This window comes from Thamnophis sirtalis, unplaced genomic scaffold, assembly GCF_051295495.1.
Source record: "Thamnophis sirtalis isolate CommonGarterSnake01/CBP01778 unplaced genomic scaffold, rThaSir2_p1.2 scaffold_2, whole genome shotgun sequence".
Taxonomy (NCBI): domain Eukaryota; kingdom Metazoa; phylum Chordata; class Lepidosauria; order Squamata; family Natricidae; genus Thamnophis; species Thamnophis sirtalis.
Genome location: NW_028261382.1, coordinates 49,109,731 through 49,137,493, shown reverse-complemented (window position 1 = coordinate 49,137,493; position 27,763 = coordinate 49,109,731). Strand labels below are relative to the sequence as shown.

Here is a 27,763-nt window from a genome sequence, read left to right as displayed (position 1 = left end):
AAAAAAAACATCTTTTAAAGCCATCTTCATTGACAATTTCTGTGAGAGTGAGCTTGCATTGATGATACAAGCATTCTCACAATCCGATGGACCACTTCACGAATCTCTAATTCCTAGGCTGCTTTGGCAATGAGACACACACACACACTGCAGACTGGGTGAAAATGGTGCTTTCTGGCTAAACCAGAACACTTTTTATTAGGAAAGTTCAAAGAAAGCTAGTCAGCAGTTTAATACAAAGGATCTCACAGTATGTTACAAATCACTTCTTGATTACACATTCTGGCAGAAAGGCAGGGAGGAGGGACAAAAGGTACTCTTTGATAAGGGGGGTAGGAAGTATGGAATTGTATACAGAGAGCTACATTAGGCATATGGGAATGACTGATTTGTTACACGAGGCGGCAAGAGGATGCAAGGCTAATTCTGTGTGTTTATATCTCAGATAATAGAGGCCTCTCATCTCTGTGTGTATCTGTGTATTGCTATTCACATAGACACTCGAAATGAATTCGGCTTCCTTATCTAAAAGCTTTCCCAGGACTGTTCTTTCAATATGGCTCTTGGCAAATGTTCACTGGGATCCTTTGATCCAGATAGAATTGATCCAGATAGATATTCTATCCTATCCTATTGATCCCAGCTAATTTCACCCAGCCAATTATGGGGTAGTTTTCCACATCTCCTCCTTTTTTATTTTTTTTTAAATGGAAGCAATTGCCATGGGTTGTTTCTTTCTCACAAATCCCCCTTCCATTGGATATCCAGGGATTATTAATTCTGATGTGTTGACACTTATTAATAATGCGTGATGCTTCTGGATAGTCGCGTCCGCAATACTCTGCATAGTGGATCTCAATAATGGTATTATGCATGGCAACATGGTTAATCCCAAAAATATCATCCCAATAAAAAATAAACCTTGCTTCCAATTGTGAAAAATACCTCCAAGCCAACCATCAGTGTCCAATATGCCTTTCCAAGTTTGTACAGGAACATGTGCAGTTTGTATCATAGTTCGAGTTATTTTTTCTATCACAACTCCAGAATCATCAATTTGTATACAACAATTACTAAGATTAAATTTACCACACACTCCGCCCTCGGCAGCGAGCAAATAGTCTAAGGCTAAACGATTTTGCATAATATAAGTTCTTGACAATACACTTTCTTTTGCAAGCTTAGTTAATGCCAATGCAGTTTCATTTGTAATTATTTCTAATACAGCTTGTAATCCAATAATGCGATTTATCATATATAGACCGTTGGCTTACCTGAACGGTCGTTCTCGGGGCACTGCGAAGAGAGCCCAAATGCTGGGTTAACACAGCCTATCTGCCCTTGGACTGAGTGATGATTTTCTTGACCACGCCTCCCTTTGCCTGCACATGCTCAATTCGAAAACGAAGGAACCGTCCTGTAATCAATTACAGTCAATACAGCCACATCGTTCAAATACAAACACCCGGGTGGGTTTGGGCTCTCTTCGCAGTGCCCCGAGAACAACCGTTCAGGTAAGCCAACGGTCTTTCTCCAGTGCACTGCTCAGAGAGCCCAAATGCTGGGACATGCCCAAGCTATTGAGTCCCAGGGTGGGGAAGCGCCGAAGCCTCTGGCATTTCAGCCACTCTTTGTAATACTCTTCTGCCAAAGGAGGCTTCGGCTGAGGCAAAGGTGTCAATCTTATAGTTTCTAATAAAGGCCGTGGGGGAAGCCCAGGTGGCCGCTCTACAAATGTCTAGGATAGAGGCCTGGGTTGCCCAGGCTGCAGACGTTGCAGCGCTCCTGGTGGAGTGAGCGGTGATTCTTCTCGGAGCCGTCTTGCCCTGGTGCTCATATGCCAGTTTGATGCAAGCACGTAACCAACGTCCCACAGTGTGAGAGGAGACCTTGCGGCCCAGGGACGCAGGGAGGAAGGAGACAAAGAAAGCCTCTGACCGGCGGTGGTCCTTTGTTCTCTTTACATACGTGCGCACGGCCCGTCTCACGTCCAGCTTGTGCCACTCACGCTCCTTAGGGTGAGAAGGATGGGGACAGAAGTTGGGCAAAATAAGTTCTTGAGTCCTGTGAAACAGGGAGTTAATTTTCGGAGCAAATGACGGATCAAGTCTCAATATTACTCTGTCCGGGTGAACTACGCACAAATCCTCCCTGACAGAGAGCGCAGCAAGCTCGGCTACCCTGCGAGCGGATGTAATGGCCACCAGGAAAGCGGTTTTGATGGTGAGGTAGCGCAGACTGGTCTTTTTCAAGGGCTCAAATGGGGCTTTGGTCAGGGCCTTAAGCACAAATGGAAGATCCCATGACGGATACCGGTGAACAGTTGGAGGGCTGATGTTCGCTGCTCCCTTGAGAAAGCTCTTGATCTAGGGAAGCTGACTCAGCGAGCGAGAGGAGCCCTTTGCCAGGATGGTAGACAACGCTGCAACCTGGCGTCTGAGGGTGCTGACTGCAAGGCCCTTATCCAGACCCTCTTGCAAAAAGTCTAGGGTCTGGGGGATCGAGGCTGAGGAGGCCTCTATGTTCCTAGTCTTGCACCACCGTGAGAAGGCGGCCCAGGTGGCATCGTAGATTCTAGTCGTAGAGGGCTTCCTGGCCGCTTGGATTGTTCGAATGACCTGGTCAGAGAATTTTTGCTTCCTCAGGAGCTCCCCTTCAAGTGCCAAACGGCTAGCTGCAGCCACTGGGGCTCCGGATGGGTGATGGCCCCCTGGCTGAGGGCAATCTTGTCCCGGGGGATTCTCCAAGGTCTTTGAACTGAGAGGCTGACCAGGTCTGCGTACCAGGGCCTTCTGGGCCAGGAGGGAGCCACCAGAATGAGGTCTGCCTTTTCGGTCAGGAGCTTGTTCACCACTTGAGGGATGAGCGGAAGTGGAGGGAAGGCATACAGAAGTCCCTGAGGCCACGCTGACCTCAGAGCATTTGTTCCCTCCGCCTGGGGCGAGTGGTAGCGACTGAAGAAGCGTGGGAGCTGTGTGTTGTTGTGTGTGGCAAACAGGTCTACCTGTGGCTTGCCGAACCTCCTCACGATCTGCTGGAACAGGTCCGGGTGCAGGCGCCACTCCGAGTGGTCGATGCGTTGGCGGCTCAGCCAGTCTGCTTCCCGGTTGCTTACGCCGGAGATGTGATCTGCACTGAGAGAAGCCAGATGACGTTCTGCCCACCTGCCCAGCGCTTCTGCCTCGAGCATGGGGGCCTTTGATCGAGTGCCCCCTTGCCGGTTTATGTGCGCTTTTGTCGCCACATTGTCTGTCATCAACAGTGCATGAGCCCCTCTTACTAGAGATGCGAACTTTCTCAGCGCTAGGCGAGCTGCCCTCAGTTCCAGCCAATTGATGCTGTGGGCGGCCTCCCTCTGAGTCCATCGGCCTTGGGCTAGGTGGCCCTGACAGTGGGCGCCCCACCCCAGGAGGCTGGCATCCGTGGTGACAACTAGTCTCTCCGGCTCCTTGAACAGGCAGCCCTTCCTGACTGCCTTGGACCTCCACCATGCCAGAGACCGGATCACCTTTCGTGGGAGCCGAACCCGCCTGAGTGAGTTGCTGTTCCTGGCCCTCTGCACTGGCAGCAGAAACCACTGCAGCTCCCTGGCGTGAAGGCGAGCCCAGGGAACCACCCCCAGGCACGAGATCATTATCCCTAGGAGCTGGGACAGCTGAATGATGGGTACCGACCTGGCAAGGCTGCAGTGCTTCACTCTGCGTCTCAGGTTCGACAGCCGGTCTGGCGAAAGAAATACCTGGCAGGAGGTGGAGTTGATGACCGCACCCAGGTGCTGTATACAGGTGGATGGTCGGAACTGGCTCTTCTCCATGTTGACAGAGAAGCCATGGTACTGCAGGGTCTGCACAGTTAGAGAAACATCGCGGTGTGCCTGCTTGGTGGTGAGAGAGTGAATGATTATGTCGTCTAAATAACATTCCAGACGAACCGGATGGTTGCGGAGATGAGCCGCTAGCACTGCCAGAATTTTGGTGAATGTTCTGGGCGCAGATGATAGCCCGAAGGGAAGAGCCCTGTACTGGAAATGCTTCCCTTCCGCGTAGAACCTCAGGAACCGCCTGTGGGCCACATGGATGGGGACATGCAGGTAGGCCTCTTTGAGATCTATTGATGTCAATAGGTCCCCCTCCCTCACACAGCCCAGGATGGAGTGGAGTGACTGCATCTTGAACCTCTTGTAAGCCAGATGCTGATTTAGGCTCTTGAGGTCCAAGATGGCCCTCCACCCCCCTGAACTTTTGGGCACTAGGAAGAGGATCGAATAGAAGCCCCTCCCCTGCTGATCCCTGGGGACTGGCTCTATCGCCTCTATCTCTAGGAGATGGCAGATTTCTGCCCTCATGCGTTCCCTCTTTTCTGGGTTCCTGGGGGTAGGACAGCGGATAAACTTTCTTTGGGGAAAGGATAGGAAGTCCAGGAGAAGGCCCTTGCGAATGGTGTTGAGGACCCACTTGTCCGATGTTATCTCCTCCCACCTGTCGGCATACAGCCGTAGCCGACCCCCGATGGGGGGATCCCTGTGACCGTCACTTTCCCTTACGAAAGGGCCGGGATCCACCACTGTTGTTTCCTCCTCCTCGGAATGGTCTCCGAAGGAAGACTGGGATTGGTTGGCACGAGCCCCGAAGGATCTGTCTTGGTGCCTATCCCCCCCTGCCTGAAAGGGCCTCTGATAGGAGGAAGGGTGAGAAGATTGCCCTGTTTCCTGGCTCCTGTAGGGTCTCTTACGAAAGGACCCCGCCCCTTTCCGGTCACCCCTTTTAAAGGTTGCCGGAAGGATCTTGCGTTTGTCCTTGGTTTCGGTGACAAACTTGTCCAGGGCCTCTCCAAACAGAAAGCCCCCTTTAAATGGGGCCGATGCCAGCTTCCATTTAGCCTTCATTTCGGCCTGCCAGTGCCTGAGCCATAGGAGGCGGCGGGAGGTGATATTGGAAGCTAGAGCTCTGGAAGAGAATTTTGCTGCTGTCAAGGTGGCATCCGCCGAATACTCGACAGCGGTAATAATCTTGGTTAGCTCATGGCGCCACCTAGATTTCCTTGGCGGGGGTCTGGACCTGAGTTGGCGCAGCCAGAATAGGGTGGCCCTAATAAAAAAGGAGGCAGAGGTGGATGCCTTGATGGCCCAGGCAGACGCCATGTGTGTTTTCTGACATGCCTTTTCTGACCTCTTATCTTCTGCCTTAAGTCCCTCTAGGAGCTCAGCTGGCAGATTGGAATTGGAAGTTAGAGACACGACTGGGGCATCTACTTCTGGGAATTTGAGGATTTCCTCCATTTTATCTTCTACTGCATATAGAGTTCTATCCCCCCCACTGGGGTTGGTCAGGGTGCCTGGCTGTAGCCACTGGCGCTGTACCGCGTCCATAAATAGGTCTGGCACAGGAATAACCTCGGGGGTTTCTACTGTCTCTTTGAACAACCCATGCTTAAGATCCTTGGAAGTGGAAGCCTGAGAGGCCTCAGGTCTGGAAGTGGGGCCTAACTCTGTGGCCGTCATGGCTTTGTGCAAGATAGACTTGAATAATGACGGTTGAAACAGGCCAGAGAATTTTGGCTTGTCAGGGGTGGGGTTTTCGTCTTCAGAAAGGGCGAAAATCTCCCCTTCTTCCTGCTCAGAACTTGATAACCCAGAGTGAGAGGGGCTTGAAGATGGGGAGGAGGATACAGGCTCCTTAGAGGTGGAGGCCCTAGGTTTGCGTTTCTCCTTTGGGGCCTTGCCCTTGCTAGAGCCCTTGCGCTTAATGCCTTCAGCTATCCCTTGGGAGATGGCTAAGGCAATTACCTCCCTCATTTCATCCGAGAGAGCAGAACTTTTCCCCCTTTTTTTCTTTTGCTTACTGGGCCTGCGCTGGCTAGGCCTGCCTGAGCTGGATCCACCCTTCCCAAGGGGGGAATTCTGGACAGAATCTCGTTCCTCTCCGATGGAGGAGCTAGGGGAGTCGGGGTACCCCCAAGATGCTTCAGGAGATGGATCCCTGGATGCATAGTTATCCCCAGACAAGAATTCACTGTCCCCGGGGGATTGGGCCTCACGATCAGGGGAAGCTGACTCCCTGCTGCGACGGTCTGGGCTAGGTTCTGGCTGAAGGGGCCTTGAAACCTCCCTGGGATCCACTGTGGCTCTTGGAGAAGACCTTTCAAGTGAGCCTTTGTGCCCTTTGCCTTTATTTACAGAGGGATCCAGCTTGCAGCGCTTGCTGGAGGGCCCCACCTGATCCCCTAAGGCCTCCCTGCATTCCTCAGCCATTTCAGGTCCCCACGAGGCCTGGGAGATAGCTGGAGCTGGGATGGGCACGCGCTGGCCTTTGCAGTCCAAAAGCGCTGGCAGAATCTCCAGGAGGGAAGGGCCGCCTTGGGGTCGGATTTCCTTCCTCCCACCGCCCTCGGTTCCCCGAGACTTAGCTTATTTTCCGGAGGGAGGGGCTAGCTGGCTTCCCAGACTAGCCCCCAGCCTCCCCGCGGTGTTCTGCAGTCGTTGAGGGCTCGCTGAAGCTCCGTTGGCTGGCTGGGCTCTTCTTGCTGCCTTGTTCCTCGCACGCTCTGAGCTCTGCCGCTCTGCCCGGTGAGTCGGAGCGATCCAAAATGGCGGGGGGTGCGCACGCAGCCGCTTCCCGCTCTTTCCAGCCCTGAAGGTGTGCGAAGGCTCCAGCCGTCGCTGCTGTTGCCGGACAAAATGGAGCAGGCGAGGGAATCCCAGCAATCCGGCTCACCTGCTTTAGAGCCTTCTCAGAGCCTTGCTGGACTTTTCCTCCCCCTGGGACGCCCCTGTTCCAACAGGGAACTTGGTTTATCCCACTAACTGCTCCCTTGCTAGCCAGCCCCCGCTGTGCAAGCCTTTTCAACCCCCTGCAGTGCTTGCAATTAGCAACAGCAGGGAAAAACCGGCAGCCCTTCTCTTAAAGCGACGGAAGCCTCACTGGAGGCAAATAGACAGACCTGATGTAGAAGCGTGATTTCCTCTATCTGAGAATTTAAACGTGGTCCAAATTGGGAAACTTTTTCCAGCCTTTCTGCTCTTAGACTGGAGCTCTCCCAAAACAGCCCTAACTCGGGCGGACTGAGTTTTCGAATTGAGCATGTGCAGGCAAAGGGAGGCGTGGTCAAGAAAATCATCACTCAGTCCAAGGGCAGATAGGCTGTGTTAACCCAGCATTTGGGCTCTCTGAGCAGTGCACTGGAGAAATAGGCGTTCTATATCCCCACGACCCGTCTTGTGCCCACGTCGCAGGATCATAATATGCAATAATTCTCTCAGGGGGCCACTCATCATCCTTCCAGTTACCTATTTTTATCCCTTTAGCAAGATCTATTGTACGTTTACGTCTTTCAAGAGTATCATATACAGGGACTCCCAATTTCTGTTTTTTCTCTATAGGCATTAGGAAGAATGATGGTTGAATTGCCCCCAAGATGCATGACCCATACCACCCCGCGGGTAACATATTATAGGCAAAATTACCACATATCCAATATAACCCATCAGGTGAATTCCACACAATAGTATCATGTTCAGGGTCTGAAAGTCCTCGTAACTTAGTTACTTCCAGCAATGAGTTTTCAGGTTTGGTCATATTAGTTTGTGAAACCCAAGTGTTATTTTCCCATTCATTAGAACATTTTAAAAATCCCATAGGTTTATTTCTTTTAGTCTGATTATTTTTATTTCTGGTATATGTGACCTATTATATGAGAGGTAACTTGCCAGGTTTCATTGAAGTTGTTATTAAAGGTGAAGTTCCCTTTCCATTGTGCTATTTCAGTATAGTTCGCTTCTTGTACATGCCATGGCCAGCGATCTCCCATAGTGGTTCCTCCACATACAAAACAATTTTTTAACATAAGTTCTGTAGCAACTTCTTGAGCCAAATTAATAAACATATTTTTTGCTTTTGGAGGTGTAGGTAGATCGTTAAGTTTAGCAATCTCCTGCTCATAACTCCAAAAAAACTTTACAGGTTGATTTGTCAATTTTGTTGCTTCAGTCTTTACAATAATATATCCATAAGGATCCTTTCCTGCTTTATCTATACCAATACCATAATGATAGTATCGGGTGCCTAAAGTACCTGCTACCTGTGCAGAAAGGCAGAGTGGTGTGCAGTGATGGGATTGACAATCAGTAGTGACTGGAGTAATAGAAAGATCGAAATTGTTAGGTCCATAGCCACTTGTATACCAATATACACTCGGTTGGGTATAGCCTCCATGTGCTGAAAGTGTCGAGCGAGTGAATAAATATCTATGGTTTTGGATGTATGATTGTTCCCACGACTGTCCTCCACAGGTTACCCCTGCGGATCCTGTTCCTTGCCCTATAGCAATTGCTAAACATGTATCAAAACAAACAGTAATGGGTGCCATTCCCTTTGAAACATTATGGGCTATGTACCCTGATAATCTTTGTGCTGTAAGAAATTGATGTTTTAAACTAGATCCTCCTTTATAGCCATAAACATAGATGCTACTTGTTATAGGTCCTACCGCTTTTGGTTCATAACATTGTATCCCATTTGGTGTATAGCATTGATTGTATTGTGTATTGTTATGTGTGCATGGTGGTATTAAGGTTCCATTGCATTCAGGTTTCATAGTATAATATATTAAGGTCATGGAAATTGTTTTGCCTTGTTTGGTTTTTTGTAAACAGGCTGTGCAAATGTCCTCTTTTATCTCTCTTTTTGTTAGGTGGCGAGAGCTGTCTCCTCCTATCTCTTGTTGATAACTCAATAGTGTTAAGAACCACTCACTAACTGGGGGAAATTTTATACTTGCTCTTGAGGTTACTTCTGTTTTTATTATTTTATTAGGTAACCCTTTTTGGTATTGTGTGCATTGATACCAACCTATAGAATTTTCTGTAATTTTTACTTTAATGTGTGATAAACAGCCGTTCTCTTTCGGGTGTGAAATACCTCTCACATTTTGGATTGCCTTTTTGAATTTTGCAGGCAAAAATTGCCATGTAATTAAACACGCTGCAGCTGGATTTTTCAAATAACAAGTTAAGGTAACTTGTGTATTGGCTTCTCCATATGTATTGTGAGGGTAGATGCATATCCCTTGAGAATTGCAGTTTTTCCCATTGGAGTGCGGAATGATCGCTCTTTTTGAGCGGTTGTGTGTGAAAGGAATTTCTTGAATATCCTCCACTATTCCCTTATTTTTGCGTTCATATTCACATGCCTCCCATATGATTAAAAGCACAATTCCCATCCCCAACATCATTAGCAAAAGGTGCAACAGAAAATGCTTACAAGACATCGGAGAAGCCCAAAAATCCCAAAATCCCATTTCCTGTCCAGGTGAAGGTCCTCTGAAAAATGGGCATCGGGGCTGACGTACTCTGGGAACATATGACCGGCCAACGACCTGTTCCGGACGGATTTTCATTTTTAGCACTAGATATCAAAAGAGGGGTCAAGAGATCTTTGGTGATAATCGTTAGAAAAGGGATTGTCAATAGTTAGTTGTACTGTTGGTGTGATACGAAGTTCAGTGTGAGAAGGATTGGTATAGGAAAAATATTCCTCAAGATACTGTTCAATTATCACAATGTCACACGGGATCCTGCAGTCAACGCACAGCTCACAGGAATAACAGTGGGAGCAGCAGCAATTCTAGTCGTCTGTTGTTTGAAACAAAAGGGATAGGCTTGCTTCGGGATCCTTTTTATCATCTGTCTTCACTGGTCTCTCATGAAACGGTCGTATGCATCTTCCAGGAACCCACAACACTCTGTCCGGGAGTTGCACAGCAGCGTATCCACGTCCCCAGGTAACGAGCTCCACTGGGCCCTTCCACTGAGGGTCTGGTAATTGTCTGTAATAAAGAAGAGGGCGGGGAGAGACTACGCTATTCTGAAAATGTCTTTCCCTAGCTGTGGAAGCTATGGGTGAGCCTGTAAGATTTAAAAAATTCTGTGTGTATAAGGCTTTACTTAAACGGTTTTGGATTTCAGGCAGCCCTATCTTAAAGGGGCCTTGCTGTTTATCAAGCATCATTTTTAGTGTTAAATTTGCTCTTTCTACAATTCCTTGTCCTTGGGAATTGTATGGGATGCCAAATTTATGGACAATTTTCCATTGATCACAAAAGGTAGCGAATGCAGCGCTACTGTATGCGGGTCCATTATCTGTTTTAATCTCCAGGGGACTTCCTAAAACTGAAAAGGAGCGCATACAATGGTTGATCACTTGTTTGGTTGTTTCCCCCCGCTGTGGGCTTGCAAAAATAAAACCTGAAAAGGTATCCACTGTGACATGAATATATTTCCAGGGTGCGAAAGAATGGTATTGTGTAACGTCCATTTGCCATATCTCACATCGTTTAATTCCTCGGGGGTTAACTCCCATAGGAATTGCGTGCCTGCTACAGGTTGAGCACTGTTGGATGATCGCTACAGCCTCAGTTTTTGAAATTCCAAACATCTTCACTAAGGCTTTTGCATTTTGATGAAAATACTCATGGCTTTCCCATGGAGTTGCAAATCCAACAAAACTTTCCCTAGCGGCTTTGTCTGCATAATCATTTCCCTCTGTTAGCATTCCAGGAAGTGACTGGTGACTCCTAATATGAGCCACAAAATATTGAAATTTTCTATCCATAATTAATTGCTGTAACTGTAAAAACATATCTAACAATTGCTTATCTAGGGCTGGTGAAAGATAGGCATCAAACAAGTTATTAATCACTTGGTAAACATACAATGAATCCACAATTAAATTAAATGTTTGGTCTTTTAATTTCTCAAATGCTAATATGGATGCAGCCAACTCAGAACGCTGTGCTGAACTCTGAGGGTGCGTGTGGTAAATCACCCATTGTCCTGAGATTTGATACACACATGCACCCCTGTTCTTAGTTCCGTCAGCAAAAACTGTAACTGCATTTTTAATTGGCAGTTTACTTTGTAAGGAAGTCAATTGTAAATGTTGTAGATTCAGTAACAAAAACCTATAATCTGTGGGATAGTGGTATTTAATTGTCCCTAAATAGTCACTTAAGGCCAATTGAAGTGCGTCTGATATTTGAAAATATTTTTCCCACCAAGGTAGCGGATATGGAATGTAAATGGTTTCTGGATCCGTTCCCAGTGTAGCTCGAGCTCTCTCTCTTAGCTTTATAATTATCTGGGATAACAATAGAGGTTTTGTTGAAACTGTTCTCCCCGGGCTGTTTGCTAAGTGTATCCATTCAATCACTAGCACTTTTTTCTGTTGTGTTTGCAACAAACACCCTGTGGGCAAGTTTTTGGTATTGAAAATAGCAGCTGAGATAGGAACGTGTGAAACCATCCTGTCTACCCAAGTCTTCGTTAGGGCTGCCTCAATCACCTGAATACACTCTTTTTCTTTGTCCCCTATGGTTAGTATAGCAGCAGGCTCCTTTCCTCCTGCCAGCAATGCAAATAAGGGTTGTAGTTGACTCGTAGTTAATCCCATGTAGAGACGTGCCCAGTTAATTGAACCCAAATATTGTTGTAACTGCACCAAACTACATTTATCCATTTCAGGTAGTTTTGGAATTACTGGTGAGGCATGAGATGTCATGATTCTATGTCCCAAATATAAATATGGTGGCATAGTTTGAATTTTTTCTGAAGCAATTTTAAATCCTTTATCATTAAAATCTTGTATGATCTCTGTTAAAATCTGTGAATGTGCACTTTGTGCATTCTTATCTATTGCTAGCAAGATATCATCCATGTAGTGGTAGAATAGGATACCTTTATACTTGGCTCTAAAATGTTTTAAAATATTGTTAATATAATATTGACAAAGCGTTGGGCTATTTAGCATTCCCTGGGGTAAAACTTTCCACTGATACCTTACTGTTGGCTCACTATAATTTAGTACAGGAATTGTAAATGCAAATAATACTCTGTCCTTTTTATGTAAAGGTATTGAGAAGAAGGCATCTTTTAAATCAATAACTGTTAAAGCATAATTTTGAGGAATGATATTAGGATTTGGTAAACCGCATTGCAGGGGCCCCATGGGACAAATCACTTCATTTATCTTTCTTAAATCTTGAAGCATTCTCCACTTCCCTGATTTTTTCTTAATTAAAAATACAGGAGTATTATAAGGGCTATTTGACAATTCTATTTTTTTATCTAATAACAACTGTTGCACAATTTCTTTTAAGGCTTCTAATTTAACAATAGGGAGGGGCCACTGTTCAATCCAAATCGGGTCATTGTTTTTTAATGTTAGTTTCATTAAAGGGTCCATTTCATTTATTCTTAATACAAAACATTCATTACCATCAGTTCAAAGAGCTATATGTAAGCCAATGAGCTCTATTTTCTTACTGTCTCTCTCCCTCTAGGTCTGAAAGCAGTTACATACACACGTCTCTCTCCCCCCCCTTCTCCTGTTTCCTTTCAAGGAAAGACTCAGGGGGAAAAGGGGGGGGGAATGGCTGGGCTAACCTCTCACAAACTCTCCTTTGTTCTCACTCTGCCTTCTCTCAACAAGCTTGGAAATGATAACACGCAAACATACACACATACCATTAAACAATCTTTGCAACTTACTGTTTCTTTATATGAAAGAAATCAAAGTACGTGCATACCAACTTTTACCATTTAACATATATTAACACTGCAATCAAACTGCTTGTGTAAATTAACTTCACATGCAAAATCCTTTGTCATGCATTCTTCAAACAGCGAGGAATTTCAGAGAGCAGTTTAAATCCTAACTACTCTTCTCACCCTCACGGCTTCAAGCCAAAGCCCATTTACAAACTTCAAACATCAATTTAATTCAATTCTCCTCTTTCTCTTTACCTCTATTCACTTTCTCTTTTCTCTCTACCTCTCTCTCACTCTTTTTTCACTCTTTCTCTACCTTACTCCAAAGTTAGGGTTGCCCCAAACTGAGACAACAAATCTCTCCCCCACAAATTAACATGCAATTTTAAAATAACTGGTCGGATACGTGCCTTAATTACAGAACCCGGGATAGAAACCTCTAGCCATTCCGAGCTAGTCTGGGCCAATTGGATTCCGCCGACTCCTTTAACGGCAGCAGCAGTTTGCAAAGGCCAAGAAGAGGGCCACTGTGTAGAACTTATCACTGAAACGTCTGCGCCCGTATCTAAAATTCCAGTAAAAGGAACACTATTAAGAGTTACGGTCAAGAATGGCTTTTGAGCTTTTACTCCTGTAGTAAGGTAATTTTCATGGGTAGTAATTAACTCTCCCAAAGGTACTTTTTCACAATGCCTAAGAGGATTATGTTGATAAGGATCGACTTCTAAAGAAACAGGTATCACAATAGCAGCATCCTCCCCCGCCCTGACTGTGAGCGGGCTGTTGCAAATGCAAGCCAAAGCTAGGGAGGAAATTTTTGTGTCCTCTAGCAGAAAAGGCGATGCCAAAACCTTACGGGATATAAGATCCCTGTGAGGGTATAAAATTAAGGGAGTTGCTGGTGGAAAATGAGTTGCTGACATATTTAATGGCAAAAAGTACACCAATCCTGGAGTAAACATTTCAATTGTTTCTGAGGCTTGAATTACCACTGATTGCACAACTGCTTCTTTCTCTGCAAAATCAACCGGTTTTCTAGGAGAGGCTACTATGGCTATGGGTTCTGGTTGATCAGATGGTAATGAAGGTATGGATTTATGATTTTTGGAAATGAAATCTGGACAATTTATGTTAAAAGTGGCTCCTTTAATTAGCGGGCTGGAACCTCGCCCGCTGCCTAGTTTCCCGAGAATTGTTGTCTATTCTCATTTTCCCTCTGATCACCTCTTCCTCTGCACTCTCGTGCCCAGTGGCCGTTCTTTCCACATCTGGGACAAGGGGTTTTTGGCCGTGCTCCTTCGTTCTTAGCGGGTGATCCTGCTCCCCCCCCTGGGGCTCTGCATTGATTTTTAAAATGTCCTGGTTTCCCACAATTAAAGCAATTTCCCACCTTTGGTCCTCTGGGTTTTTGATTGTTCTGATTTACTATGAATGCATCAGCCATTAATTGTGCCTGATACGCAGCGGACCCCACCACTGAAGCCTTGCGCAGATAATCTACCAAGGTCTTCGTGGGATCTCCCCTCAGAGGTTCCAAGACTTTTTTACAATCTTCATTAGCATTTTCAAAGGCTAGCTTTATCATCAGTTCTTTTTGAGCTACTTCATTATTAATTTCTCTATTTATTACAGTCTGCAATCTTTCCACAAAGCTGCTATATGATTCCCCATTTTCTTGTCTAATATTAGTGAAGCTAGAAGTGGCAGCACACTTCATATCATCCAGATGTGCGAAGGCATATACTGCAGCTTTGCCGGTTACCTTCAAACAGTCCTCGGGGATGGTCATTTGTTGGGCAAATGTGGAAAAATTTCCCCTTCCTATTAACTGGTAAAGAGTGAAATTAGCATGAGCTCTTCGCAACACTTCACATCTTTCCTTAAATATGGCTTTCCATATCATCGCCTGCGTCATACTAAGGACGGTCTTTGCTAGTGTACACCATTCGCTCGGTAACAAAGCATAATTGTCAGCCAAGCTTGCAATTAAACCTTGAACATATGGAGACAACAAGCCGTAGGTTATTATGGCTGATTTTAAATCTTTTAAAACATTATGTGGCAAGGGGGTGAACACAGGATTTTGTCCTGCAAAATCAACAGGAAAGGCGGCTAACATTTTCAGGTCGTCCAACTTCACATCGTCCCCACTTCTCTTTTTTTGCATTCCTGCAGTGAGGGGACCGAGTGAGTACTCAGTACTTCTTAAAACTGGATAAATATTAGATTTTTCTTCCTGAGGAGCCTGTTGTTTGATCTCCTCTTTTATCTTTTCTACAATCTCTGAAGTGATTTCCTCTTTTACCTTTTCTACAATCTCTGTTGTTACTTCTTCATATTTAGGAGGGATATCAGATTTTTCTGGGGTGTTGGATTTTTCTTCTTGAGGAGTTTGCTTTAAAATCTCCTCTTTGCTTTCCCTTTTCTCTTCCCCTATAGCCTTTGTTGTTATTTCCTCATACTTGGGAGGGGCAGTGGGTTTTAGAGATGTTAATTCATCTGCCTGCTTTTTGGAAAGCGTGAATGTGTCTCCATGATGAAGACAGAGAGCAGTTAAAATAGCCTTACAGCTGATTAATATGGGTGTCGGTGCTCTGGGCTCCTCGTGTAAATAGGAGCCTATTTTCTCCCACGTGTCTATATTAAGAGATCCAAATGTTGGGTAACACGGACAGTATTGCCAAATGTATCTCATTAATTCTCTAACTTCTTTTTTTGTGGGAAGTTCACTTTTATCCTTTAATATAGTTTTATGAGCTCCAATTATCTGTCCAATTTCCTTAAGGTGAGCCTTCTGCTCTCTGGACAGGGGTCCTGTTTCCTTAAGATGGGCCGCCCGCCCCTTAGACAAATCTTTTCCCATACTTACGGAAGTGCGCTGGGTAAGAGATGGGAATATTGGGCACACTGAAAGTCCGTTCGACCTGTCCGGGCCTCCCTGCGTCGCACCTCGACTGACTCCTGGCGTTGTAAGATGGATCACGTCGGGGTCACCACTTGTGAGAGTGAGCTTGCATTGGGAATACAAGCATTCTCACAATCCGATGGACCACTTCACGAATTCTAATTCCTAGGCTGCTTTGGTAATGAGACACACACACACACTGCAGACTGGGTGAAAATGGTGCTTTCTGGCTAAACCAGAACACTTTTTATTAGGAAAGTTCAAAGAAAGCTAGTCAGCAGTTAATACAAACAAGGGATCTCACAGTATGTTACAAATCACTTCTTGATTACACATTCTGGCAGAAAGGGCAGGGAGGAGGGACAAAAGGTACTCTTTGATAAGGGGAAATGAGGAGGTATGGAATTGTAAAACACATCCTGATAAGGAGAGCAGGAAGGAGGAACAAACGGTCTTACTGTTGTTTTGATTAGAAAGTATAGAGTTGTAAATTACACAGAGAGCTACATTAGGCATATGGGAATGACTGATTTGTTACACGAGGCGGCAAAAGGATGCAAGGCTAATTCTGTGTGTTTATATCTCAGATAATAGAGGCCTCTCATCTCTGGTGTATCTGTGTATTGCTATTCACATAGACACTCGAAATGAATTCGGCTTCCTTATCTAAAGCTTTCCCAGGACTGTTCTTCCCATATGGCTCTTGGCAAATGTTCACTGGGATCTTTTTGATCCAGATAGATATTGATCCAGATATTCTATCCTATCCTATTGATCCCAGCTAATTTCATCCAGCCAATTATGGGATAGTTTCCCACACCACTTGTTGCAATCAAGGGCTCAGATAAAAAACACCTGATATTCTCAGTCTCTCCAAGCGCACAAAATGTCTTTTCTCTAGCTAGTATCGCTGTGCCTGCAGGAATAACTTTTTGTCTTTTTCATTGTCGCTCTAGCAGACAAGTTGTCAACGTTACTACTAGTCTTGGATGCCGGCTGCTTTGGCTGCTGCATGTTGGCCTTCCGAGCAGGTCCATTTCCAAGTGTTCTGGAAGCTCCACTAGGAACTGAAGGAAGAGCAGCTACAGGGGCTGCTGGCTGCTTCTTGCTGGGAACCCTGTTTGGTGGCTGGGGGGGCTTGCTGGCCTTTTGCTTGGCAGCAGGGGGACAAGCAGTTGCCACCCCACTGGTCTGCGAAACTGAGGTTCCGCTAGCAGCTCTGCCACCGTCATCCATCTTCACATTCACAGGCTCCAGGCAGGTGGGATGTGTCTGAATGGCTTGGCAGGTTGTAGTTTTCACTTTGGTCCTTTTAGGGAGCCCACGTCAAGAGCAAAGCAACTTTCAGCTTGCTGTGGCCAAGGTAAACCACCTCATTCAAACCGCACACTGCCAGGAGCTCGCTTGCCTTGCGCCGGGGAGCAGCGCTAACCGTCCGTGCAGCCTGAGTCTGTTCTCAGCCCCCGCCAGCCACAGTCCACCTCAGTCCACAATTCCTGCAAGAGGGCTTTGGCCTCCAACCTTGTTAGCTAAACTCATTTGGACTGCAGTTCTTCAAACTCTGTTTGGCAGTAAGCTAGTTTGAAGACGAATGTAATTCCAGTTGCTCTTGGGAAAATTTGCTCAGTAATGTGGAATACACCCCCCCCCCACGAATTTTTTGGGGATATTCAAAGGGGGGGATAGAATATTTCCCCTAAAGGAGAAATGGGGGGGAACCTTAAGGGAGGCAGAAATCAGCCTGTTTCCCTGCCCCAAGAAGAAACTGAAGCCAGTTTATAGAAATGCTGATTTGTTAATCTATTCAGAAGGAGAAGGAGTCGGGAAAGAACTTCAGATAAGCAACACAAATCAAGCGTTGATAAAATTAACTTGAAAGCCTAGAATTTATATTTCCCCTTTAATGTCTAACCAGGAAGATGGGAATTTGGTTCTCAGGGCGGTTGATAAAGGAACCATCTTCACACTTGTGTATTGGCTAAAATCTGCATTCCGACTAATGGGAGGGGTCTCGACTGCTTTAATTCCACTTGCATTGCCTAAGGGGATTCAGACGTTGCTTTGAACTTATTGTTTTCACTTCGGCTTAATAAAAGCTTCCTTTTGAAATGCTCCGTTTCAAGAGTCTTCGCTTTCTTAAGCTAGAAGGAGAGGCGATCCTTACAGGGAAGCTCCATTTCTGCAAGTGGCATTCATGTGCACCCGCTGGAGCTGTGCACAAGAGTGCACACAACCACTGCTTGCACACAACCATTTGCACCACCACCTCCCGTGATGGGTTCCGGATCCCGTTGCAACCAGTACGCTGCTACACGGCCCGGCGTCCACCATGTGCCTGCGCGTAGCACACGGATGCATACTTACAGCCCACGATGCTTCAGCTGCTGGGCGGAGCATCGCGCAGATGCCGTATGCTCCGTGAGCAAGCGCAAAAGCCTCGATCAGCTCAAATACAGGCAGGGAGGGCGGGTGGCTGGGCCCACCGTACACTGTACCGGAACAGTACCTGGTGCCCCCAGAAGGCCCCAGTATGCCCGTACTGAGGTGTACCGGTTGTATCTCATCACTGGCCCCCACCCACCCACAGTGCTGACCCATAAAACTGGGAAGGTTGGAGACCCCTTCGTGCACTCCACCGCAAATCAAGGCCACTGTCCCTGCTCCAGAAACTGGGGGAGCAGACCAGACCTGTTGGGAGTATACTCCTAGTGTTGGGTAGGCAATATAGATTTGTATACAATAACAAATGGTCGATGTTGCTTTAAATGAGTGAATGTACTTATCAGCTGTGATTAACTTTGCAATAAGAGGGAGTCAGGAAAGCTCACTCCCTCTCTCTGCTTGATACTACTTACTCGCTTGATGGCTGGAACGTGAACTGCAACTGTAAGCAATTGTTTGTTCTTTGAATTGTGTTTGGACGAATATCTACTATCACTGCTTGTGAAGCTATTAGTAGTAATAAAGCTACTTGTTTTTACTGACAGTGTCTGAGACTCTATTCGTGTGTTTTCTACTACTAGCAACGTTCCTTTTCTCTCGGTGTACATTCCGCTGCACTACTTTCTGTCTCCGAACGGAGAGACCCCTAACAAGACCCACCCACTCTGATCTCCCAGAACCGTAATTTCAGGAAGCACCTATGATTGCGGCTGAGAGGGCGTGGGGGATGAAGGGCAGCCCGTTGTCGTAGGCCTCCTTCAGCATGTAGACCGCGCGGTCGCAGTGCCGGTTCTGTCGCAGCAGCTGCTGCAGCTCGCTCAGCTCCTGGGTCCACCTCTGCATCTCCGCCTCGCTGTCGGCCAGGAAGAGCACGGAGCTGGTGGTGGGAGGGCAGGAGAGCTGAGTGGACGTCACCTGCGGAAGGAATGGGGTAAGTGAGCAGGATGCCAGCCGGTGCCCGGCAATGCTCCAAACCCCTCCCAAACCGGCTGTAGTAATTTGAGATCTGACTCCGCCGACAGCATGCGTGGAATCCCCCCCCCCATTCTGTCCCCATGACGGCACTGAGAGTTGACACCCCTTTTTATAACAGGTCTTTTTATTCACAAGGATAAACAAAAAAACCCAACATAATTAGTCCCAACAAACCAAGTTAATCCAAGAAATCCAAATTGCTGTATACTGAAAACGAGCGGTTGTTCATTTCCTATTTATTTCCTCCTATTTATTTCCCAGCCAGGGAGGGACTGGATAGTGTCTGCGTCTGCTTTTCCCTGAGAGCCGTCTTATTCCTTTCCTTTGCTCTCCTCTCCTCTTTGCACATAAGCACATCTGGGCCCCATCTGTTCCTCCCCCTCCCTCAGCTCAGGCCCTGAAGGCAGCTGCCTCTCCACCTGGGGGAGGACGGAAGGCCCCGGCTCTGCCTCCCCCTCCTCCTTGCCTGGCTCTGCTGCTACCTCTGGCAGCCGACGGGCCATGATATGTTTTTGTTTGTTCCTATAGAAATGGCTAGTAAAAATTTTGGGGAACAAACTTAAAAATGACTGCTTAAAAAAAGTTGACTGGCGGTGAAATACAAAAAAGAAAAAATTATGTTGGTGAAATACAAAAAAGAAATCCAATATTTAATACTACATATACTTACAGCGGCAAGGATCACCTTCGCCCAGAAATAGAAAAACAAACTAACCCCAAATGAAGATGAAATAATAAGAAAGATTATGGACTGTGCTGAAATGGATAAATTAACGAAAGAAATACAGGGAAAGAAAGAATCAGAATTCTACCAGATATGGGATAAATGGTACAGGTGGATGGAGGAAAGAAACAAAAATCAATGATAGAATTTAACAATACTCAAAAATAATAGTTATGAGTAAATAAGAGGGTTAAGAATGATGAAATCTAAATGAAATACGATAGAAGGGGAAATAATATAAGGTGAGCGATATCGATTGATGATTGCTAAGATAAAAAACAGGAAGTTCCTGTTCGCACTGTATTGTATAAATGTGGTGTACGTCTAATTTTTGTGTGTGTGTATTTTACATGCTTGTTAATAAAAATCTTTTTAAAAAAGTTGACTGGCTAACTTACCTCCAAATCAAAACTAAATACAATAATGATACTAAATTATATAACGTCGAAACACAACCACACGAATTGAATAAAATTATTCAAAGCGCAGATAGAAAGATGATAGGGAGAATATATAAATTTCTCCTGAAGTATAAAATGGAAGAGGAAATTGTAAAAGAACAAATGATAAAATGGGCACAGAACTTTGACTATAATATTGAATTAGACAAATGGGAAAAATTTTGGGGAACAAACTTTAAAATGACACTATCAGTTGCGTACACAGAAAACCAGTGCAAAATGTTTTACAGATGGCACCTGGCACCAACAAGGTTAGCTAAAATCTTAACAAATACTTCCCCAAAATGTTGGAAATGCGAATCAATACACGGAATATATTACCATTTATGGTGGACCTGTGAGGAGGCTAAAAATTTTTGGGAAAGGATCAAAAATTGGCTGGAGGCAATAATAGGGGTTAAAATAGAATGGAAACTGGAAGTTTTTTTTAATTAGGAATAATGTCTGCGAAATACAAAAAAGAAATCCAGTATTTAATATTACATATAATTACAGCAGAAAGGATTGCCTTTGCCCAGCAATGGAAAAACAAATTAACTCCAAGCGAAGATGAAATAATAAGAAAGGTTATGGATTGTGCTGAAATGGACAAACTAACTAAAGAAATCCAGGGAAAAGAAGAATCAGAATTCTACCAGATATGGGATAAATGGTAAAGGTGGATGGAGGAAAGAAACAAAAATCAAAGAAAGAATATAACAAAACTCATAAATAATAAAGTTATGAGTAAAATAAGAGGGTTAAGAATGGTGAAATCCAAATGAAATACAATAGAAGGGGAAATAATATAAGGTGAGCGGTATCAATTGATGATTGCTATTAGAAAGAACAGGAAGCTCCTGTTCGTATTGTATTGTGTAAATGTGGTGTACGTCTAAGTTGTGTGTGTGTGTATTTTACATATTTGTTAATTAAAAAGAGAAAAGAAATGGCTACAATAGTTCATTTAGCGATTGTTCAAAGTAACAACGGCACTGAAAAAAGTGACTTATGACCATTTCCGACATTTACGACCATTGCAGCCTCTCCATGGATACACAATTGAAATTAGGATGCTGGCGGCCACTGACTCGTATTTATGACAGCTGCCGTACCCTTTTGTGAGCTTCTGGCAAGCAAAGTCAATGGGGAAGTCAGATTCACTTAACAACCGTGTTACTAACTTCACAACAGCAGGGATTCACTCAACAACTGCGGCGAGAAAGATCGTAAAGTGAGTCAAAACTCAAACGATTCGCTTAGCAACAGAAATTTGAGGCTCCACTGACTACCTACATATAGCATCTTGCAAAAGTAAAAAAGATGAGGTAAACTTATTCTACTGGGCTCACAAGAGTCCGAAGTCAATGCTTTTTCTTCTTCTTCTTTTTCCATTTTCCCGTACACTTTTTTCTCTTCCCCTTTCCCTCCCCTACTTCCCCATTATTTTCATTTTTCTTGGTATTCGATTTTTGGATAAACTAATAAAAAATTGAATGTCAAAAAAACCCAGTTGGGGCTTTGAACACATCCTTGTCGCCACCGTATAGGCTTTTATTTATTTTTTTCAGCGTACTGCCTTCAGACATTTTCAAATCCTGATTTTTCAGAGGCTCTTTTCCCACAAACCTGGCACAGACCCCCCCTTTTTTGAGCTTTAGTCCTGGGAAGCCCCCCTTGGGACTCAGCAGCTGCCCCACATGGAGAAACCACAGTTTAGAACAGTGTTTCTCAACCTTGGCCCACCTGAAGATGCGTGGACTTCAACTCCCAGAATTCCCCAGCCAGCGAATGGGAGTTGAAGTCCACGCATCTTCAGGTGGGCCAAGGTTGAGAAACACTGGTTTAGAATCTGTGCTCTCTTTGCAAGTGAGCTGGGAGACCCTCAAAGGCCACTCAACAGGACTCGTTCATTGCTCTGAGATCTTGCACTAACCACAACTCGAAGGTCCCCATTGGGTACCAGACAAAGGCATTCCCATTCCAGATGTTTCCTGTCCCTTCTGGTTCTTACCCGGAAGATACAAGGCACATCTTTATTGTTGGCGTGGATGACATCGGAAGCCAGGACAGGAGCCACGGAAAACTGCTCATCCCTGTCAAAATGAGTAAGAAAAAAATTGTACCCAGTTCCTCATGAGGAGTGATTAAGAATAACAGTATAATAGTTCGAAAGGGACCCTGGAGGTCTTCTAGTCCAACCCCTGCTCAAGCAGGAGACCTTGTGCCATTTTGGACAAATGGCTGTCCAGTCTCTTCTTGAAAACCTCCAGTGAGGAAGCACGCACAACTTCATAAGATAAGTCATTTCACTGATTAATTCTTCCCACGGTTAGAAAATTCCTCCTCAGTTCTAAGTTGCTTCTCTCCTTGATTAGTTTCCACCCATTGCTCCTTGTCCTGCCTTCAGGTGCTTTGGAGAATAGTTTGACTCCCTCTTCTTTGTGGCAGCCCCCGAGATATTGGAAGACTGCTATCCTGTCTCCCCTGGTCCTACTTTTCATTAAACTAGACATGCCCAGTTCTTGCAACCGATCTTCATATGTTTTAGCCTCCAGTCCCCTAATCCTCTTTGTTGCTCTTCTCTGCACTCTTTCTAGAGTCCCAACATCTTTTTAGTATCAATGAGTAGAGAAAATGTCTAAGTGTAATATCATAGAGGTTGGGAACTTCCATCCCAGGAGCCTAATGTGGCCCATCAATCTGATCCAAACCTCAGATTCCTCTAAAGCCACTCTACGCATCATTGCTGGGTTTGCCTAAGATATCTAAGAAGGCTGCCAACGATCTAACCCAGAGCTTCTCAAATTTGGCAACTTGAAAATGCGTGTGCTTTAACTCCCAGAATGCTTTAAGAGGGGTGGACTCCCACTCCCAGAATCCCCCAGCCAGCATGTTTTAAGAGAGATGGACTTCAACTCCCAGAATCTCCCAGCCAGCAGGTTTTAAGACGGGAGGACTTCAACTCCCCGAATTCCCCAACTAGCATGCTTTAAGAAGAGTGGACTTCCACTCCTAGAATCCCCCAGCCAGCATGCTTTAAGAGGGGTGGACTTCAACTCCCAGAATCCCCCAGCCAGGATATACTCACCGCATATCTGTGACATGCATGACACCCGGTGAGATCTTCCCTTCCGAGGCATCGAAGAGAAAAATCTTAAAGTCACTGACCACCACGAAGGCCTTCTGCCAGCCCTTCCTCACCCCGGAGGGTTTGGGCACCTTGGGATAAAAAGAGAAACAGGCAAACTCGTTTTCGCCAGAGAAGCAGCTTCGAGTCCAGGAAATATTTTCATTCCTGCAGGGCAGGAGATCCACTCAGAGCATGGAACGTAGAATAACAAGGCGGGAAGGGACCTTGGACGTCATCTAGTCTAACCCCATACCCAAGGCAGGAGACCCTTTGCCATTTCGGACTAATGGATGTCCACTAATTTCTTTAAAAGCCTCCGGTGTTGGAGCACCCGTATCTTCCGGAGGCAATTGATTAATTGTTCTCACTGTCAGGAAATTTCTCGTTAGTTCCAATTGGATCTCTCTCTAACCATCTTCCACCTGTTACATCCTAGGCCAGTGATGGCGATCTTTTTTAGCACCAAGTGCTCAAACTGGAACATGCTTCCATGTGCATGTTTGCGTGTGCCAGGGCACCAGAAACCCCAAACACCAGCTAGCTAGTGTGCGCATGCCTGTTTTGGGGCCATTTTTGGCTGTTCTCAGGGTGTAATTGGCCAGGAAACAACCAAAAAACAGCCTGAAAAATGGCCTGGTTTTTGGCTGTTTTTCATGCTGGTTTTTTGACCATTTTCATGCTGTTTATTTGGGCTGTTTTCATGCTGTTTATTTGGGCTGTTTTCATGCTGTTTATTTGGTCCATTTTCATGCTGTTTTGGGGGAGCATTTTCATGCCGTTTTTCGGGCCGTTTTCTGGCACTCTTTCACCCATGAAGACCAGCTGGCGTGTGTGCCCCGGAAACCACATGTGCCCACAGAGAGGTATTTGCATGACAGCCCTGGCACGCATGCCATAGGTTCGCCATCACAGCCCTATGCCAGTGGTTCCCAAACTTGGCAACTTTAAGACTTGTGGACTTCAACTCCCAGAAACTCTGCTGGCTGGAGAATTCTGGGAGTTGAAGTCCACAAGTCTTAAAGTTGCCAAGTTTGGGAACCACTGCCCTATGCTATCACTTCATATTTAGTCTGGAAAAGATTTATTCCCATCTTGCTCATTTTTTTCTAATTCATAATCCAGCTTCCAGCCTCGGATCTCTTAGTGGTGTCCCATCCAGGCTCTAACCCAGCCCACCCCTTAGCTTTTTTTTTTTCCACGGTCAAGCAAACTTTGAATTACAATCCTGAAGTTGGACGACAACTGCCATTCCCAAGATCTGCCCTACGCAACAAACTTGAGTCTCTTACTGTTCTGTCCCAAGCCTCTACAATATATATGGACGCAGACTTGGCTGTCTGCCACAACTAAGGAGGGAGATAAGGAACGCCTTGGCTGGGAGCCCAGAAAGCTATCTCTATGAAACAATCTTCTCCCAATCTTTCTCTATAGCTGGATCAGTAAATTGTTGTTTTCTGCAAAATTCTTCTCTCGTTGCCCCACCTATAAGCTCTCCGGGAGGGGCCAATCAGTAGCCACCTGTCCCTATTTCCTTCTGTGAGCCTTTTTCCAAAGCTGCTCCCTCCTCCTCGCAGCATACGTACGTCAGGGTCAGCCTCCCTCTGTTCTTCCTCACTGCTCCCTGACTCAGACGCCACCTGGTGGCCAACAGGCATCTCTAGTCCCTGCTCTGACTCCGAACACCCACCAGAGTCTTCCTCAGCCTCCAGGGCAGTCCCATCGTGGTCATCGCTGTCAGGTTCCACCAACAGCTCAGCCGGCCGCTGTTGGGTCACAACACTTACCGACAAATACCCCTCAAAGGCGGTGCCAGTTCCATTTACCGGATTCACCCCCAGGGTTTTCTGCAGCTGATCCGGGGGCATGGGGCAGATGGAGGCTCCGGCCGCACAGGACACGTGGCAGACAAAGTTGCAGGCTGAAGAAGAAGGGGGAAAAGCGAGAAAAAACGTTTTCTTGGTCTGTTTAAATTACTTAGCCCTTGCAGGAAGAGAGCTGTGTTGTCCTAGAGTGGCCAAAAATCAGGGGGAGGCTTGTAACCACTTTTCCAACCTCTCTTTCTCAACCTCACCAACTTTTAGAGGTGTGGACTTCAACTCCCAGAATTCCCCAGCCAGCCACTGTGTTGCTTGAAATGGCCCTTTAAGAGGTGTGGACTTCAACTCCCAGAATTCCCTAGTTAGTCACTGTGTTGCTTGAAATGGCCCTTTAAGAGGTGTGGACTTCAACTCCCAGAATTCCCCAGCCAGCCACTGTGTTGGTTGAAATGGCCCTTTAAGAGGTGTGGACTTCAACTCCCAGAATTCCCTATCATTTTAGTTGAGATTGCCCAAAGCCTTTTGATGTACATCATAGCTAAGCTGTAGGCGAAGAACCAGCTGGAGCAATCATTTCCCTGGCTTTTAATTAAGCTATGGTCTGTTCTCCTGCAATCAAGTTAAGTTTCTAGTCCTCATGCACCACAATGAAAACGTGCCAAACAGGAATGTAGAGAGATTGCCATGATAAGGGTCTGTGTTTTGGGGGGCCTCGGGAGTCATTCCCAACCTGCCCCCCCTTCCCTTGTCCCCCTCCTCCCCATGTACGGTGTCCCATAAGATGCCACTCACCCTCACACGCCAGGCCTTGGCGGACCAGGCCGAGCATCAGCGATGTACAACGCATGCACTTGGTGGGGGCCGAGAAGCTGTGGGTTTTGAAGCTGTGCGTTTTGGGCTAGGAAAAAAACAACAGGGAGAAAGTTTGCAGGATGCTTTCAGGTTAACAGATTAGCAGAGTTGGAAGGGACCTTGGAGGTCATCTAGCCCAACCCCCAGCCCAAGCAGGAGACCCTACACTCTTTCTGACAGAGGGCAGTCCAGTCTCTTCTTGAAAGCCTCCAGGGATGAAGCTCCCACCACCTCCGAAGGCAACTTCTGTTCTTTACAGATTAATAGACTTGGAAAGGACCTGGTAGGTCATCTAGTCCAACCCCATCCCCCCCCGCCCAAGCGGAGACCCTACACCATTTCTGGCAGATGGCAGTGCAGTCTCTTCTTGAAAGCCTCCAATATATATGTCTTTTCTTTGCAGAAAAAGGACAACAAACTTTTAAATTTCAAAAACTTTCACGATGAAGCCCTTAAGTCTTCACCTTAAGGGATGCCGAATGGCCACTCTCGCCAACGGGGGCTCCTGCCTGCATGAGAAAAACACAAAAGCGTAAGAAGAAGTTACGGGGAGCAGAAAACATAGAAATTGAAATACTTTGCGCTAACCTGGTTTCTGAGTTTTGCCCATATTTTTTTCCCAGGTTCAAGGGGGAATCTCTTCCCACTGTCCTCCGGCCCCACATCTAGCCCCAAGCCACGTTTTATCAATCCTTTGCTGATTGTTTTGGCGAAATCGTTTATTAAACGATGCCAGCTGGACAGAGAATGAAGAAAAGGGGCCAGGGAGAAACACAACAGCCGTAGTTTTGGATAACTATATTGGTTTTAAAAAATACAAATACTGCCCAGTTGCCATCAGAGCACAAAGCATCCCTTGGCAGACCCCTCCCCCGACAGCACCCCAAGTTAACAGCACAAGGAAAAAGGGAGGGGCTTCTGGGGGGAGGGGAGAGCTTTCCGAGAAGGCTGGAGAAAGAGCGTCCGGCTGGAGCAAAGACCCCTCCTCAATCAGTAAGCATCTGCACCAGGCAGGAGCAAGCAGTGGGCTGGTTTAGTTGGTGCCCCCTCCTCCTTTCCCACCCCCCCCCAGTTTAAAGGCAGGCTTGCTCTCCCCACGAAGGAGGCAGGGCGCCCCTCAGCAGCCGGGGGTCTCCCTCCTGCCAGGGTTCCTGAGGAAAGAGCTTTCAAAAGGCGCCTCTCTCCAAGTGCAAACGAGATCAAGGGCAGGAGAAAAGGGGGGCTGGGGGGGACCCCCGAGGGATGCAGAAGTCAGAGGGACCAGAACTGGTTTCGACTGCAATCCCAGCTGGAAGCAATAGCAAAGCAGTAGACTTATATACCGCTTCATAGGCCTTTCAGGCCTCTCTAAGCGGTTTACAGAGAGTCAGCATATTGCCCCCAACAATCTGGGTCCTCATTTTACCCACCTCGGAAGGATGGAAGGCTGAGTCAACCCTGAGCCGGTGAGATTTGAACTGCTGACCTGCTGATCTAGCAGTAGCCTGCAGTGCTGCATTTAACCACTGCGCCACCTTGGCAGAGAGGCAAAGAACCATCTCCTCTGGGCCAACTGGGCAGGATAGGTTAGGGGGTGAGGCTCAGGATTGGCTCCCTCCGGGCATATGGGACGTAGGTGAAGGGGGGCAGAGGAAGTCCAGGGGTGCCTGTAGACTAGAGGAACTCTGCAGCTCTTCCTCCTCCCTGGGAAGCCGTGCAGAGTCGGGGGGGGGATCGTCATCCTTGGTGAGAAGTCCTTCCCCATAGGAGGGTCCACCGTTTCCCAGCAAATTCTCAAAGGGGGAGAAGGGCCCAGAAGAGCCATCCAAAAGGACTCGAGGGGCAGGGATCCCATCCATGGATCCTCTGGGGTGGGGGGCAATGTTCCCTCTAATTTTTTTTCAGTGTGTGCGGAAAAGTATAGTGTTTGAGGATTTTCATTCCTGAGCACCTGA

The 27,763-nt window shown here is 46.3% G+C and overlaps 2 protein-coding genes and 1 pseudogene across 6 annotated transcripts in view; all 3 read right to left on the bottom strand.

Annotated features, from left to right (window-relative positions):
- The window catches only part of LOC148048793 (serine/threonine-protein kinase MRCK gamma-like), a 63,591-nt pseudogene that overhangs the window by 2,954 nt on the left and 32,874 nt on the right, over nt 1-27,763 (bottom strand). The gene's annotated exons all lie outside the window — the stretch shown is intronic.
- LOC148048795 (uncharacterized) lies at nt 1,281-7,170 on the bottom strand. 4 transcript variants are annotated; one of them, XM_087705379.1, is made up of 3 exons: nt 3,675-7,169; nt 3,005-3,134; nt 1,281-1,417 (listed from the first exon to the last, which is right to left on the bottom strand). In XM_087705379.1, the coding sequence occupies exons 1-3, from the start codon at nt 6,248-6,250 to the stop codon at nt 1,322-1,324; spliced, it is 2,802 nt and encodes a 933-aa protein (XP_087561505.1). In that variant the 5' UTR covers nt 6,251-7,169; the 3' UTR covers nt 1,281-1,321. The 4 variants fall into 4 exon arrangements, with proteins under 4 accessions (XP_087561505.1, XP_087561506.1, XP_087561504.1 ...); XM_087705380.1 differs by having other exon boundaries at nt 3,005-3,129; XM_087705378.1 differs by lacking the exon at nt 1,281-1,417 and adding an exon at nt 1,527-2,012 and having other exon boundaries at nt 3,675-7,170.
- On the bottom strand, nt 18,576-26,429 carry LOC148048794 (serine/threonine-protein kinase MRCK gamma-like). Its single transcript, XM_087704733.1, has 6 exons — nt 26,294-26,429; nt 25,770-25,875; nt 24,945-25,078; nt 23,119-23,249; nt 22,042-22,123; nt 18,576-18,803 (listed from the first exon to the last, which is right to left on the bottom strand). The coding sequence occupies exons 1-6, from the start codon at nt 26,390-26,392 to the stop codon at nt 18,576-18,578; spliced, it is 780 nt and encodes a 259-aa protein (XP_087560859.1). The 5' UTR covers nt 26,393-26,429.

Coding starts and splice junctions, on each gene's coding strand:
- LOC148048795 (XM_087705378.1), bottom strand. CDS start 6,250: ATGGCTGAGGAATGCAGGGAGGCCTTAGGGGATCAGGTGGGGCCCTCC. Junction 3,135..3,674: donor AAGCACTGCAGCCTTGCCAG/GTCGGTACCCAT, acceptor GGCTTCTCTCAG/TGCAGATCACATCTCCGGCG. Junction 2,013..3,004: donor GGAGGTTCGGCAAGCCACAG/GTAGACCTGTTT, acceptor TCTCACCCTAAG/GAGCGTGAGTGGCACAAGCT.
- LOC148048794 (XM_087704733.1), bottom strand. CDS start 26,392: ATGTTTTCTGCTCCCCGTAACTTCTTCTTACGCTTTTGTGTTTTTCTC. Junction 22,124..23,118: donor ATGCATGTCACAGATATGCG/GTGAGTATATCC, acceptor TCATTTTGACAG/GGATGAGCAGTTTTCCGTGG. Junction 18,804..22,041: donor ATGTGCCTTGTATCTTCCGG/GTAAGAACCAGA, acceptor TTCCTTCCGCAG/GTGACGTCCACTCAGCTCTC.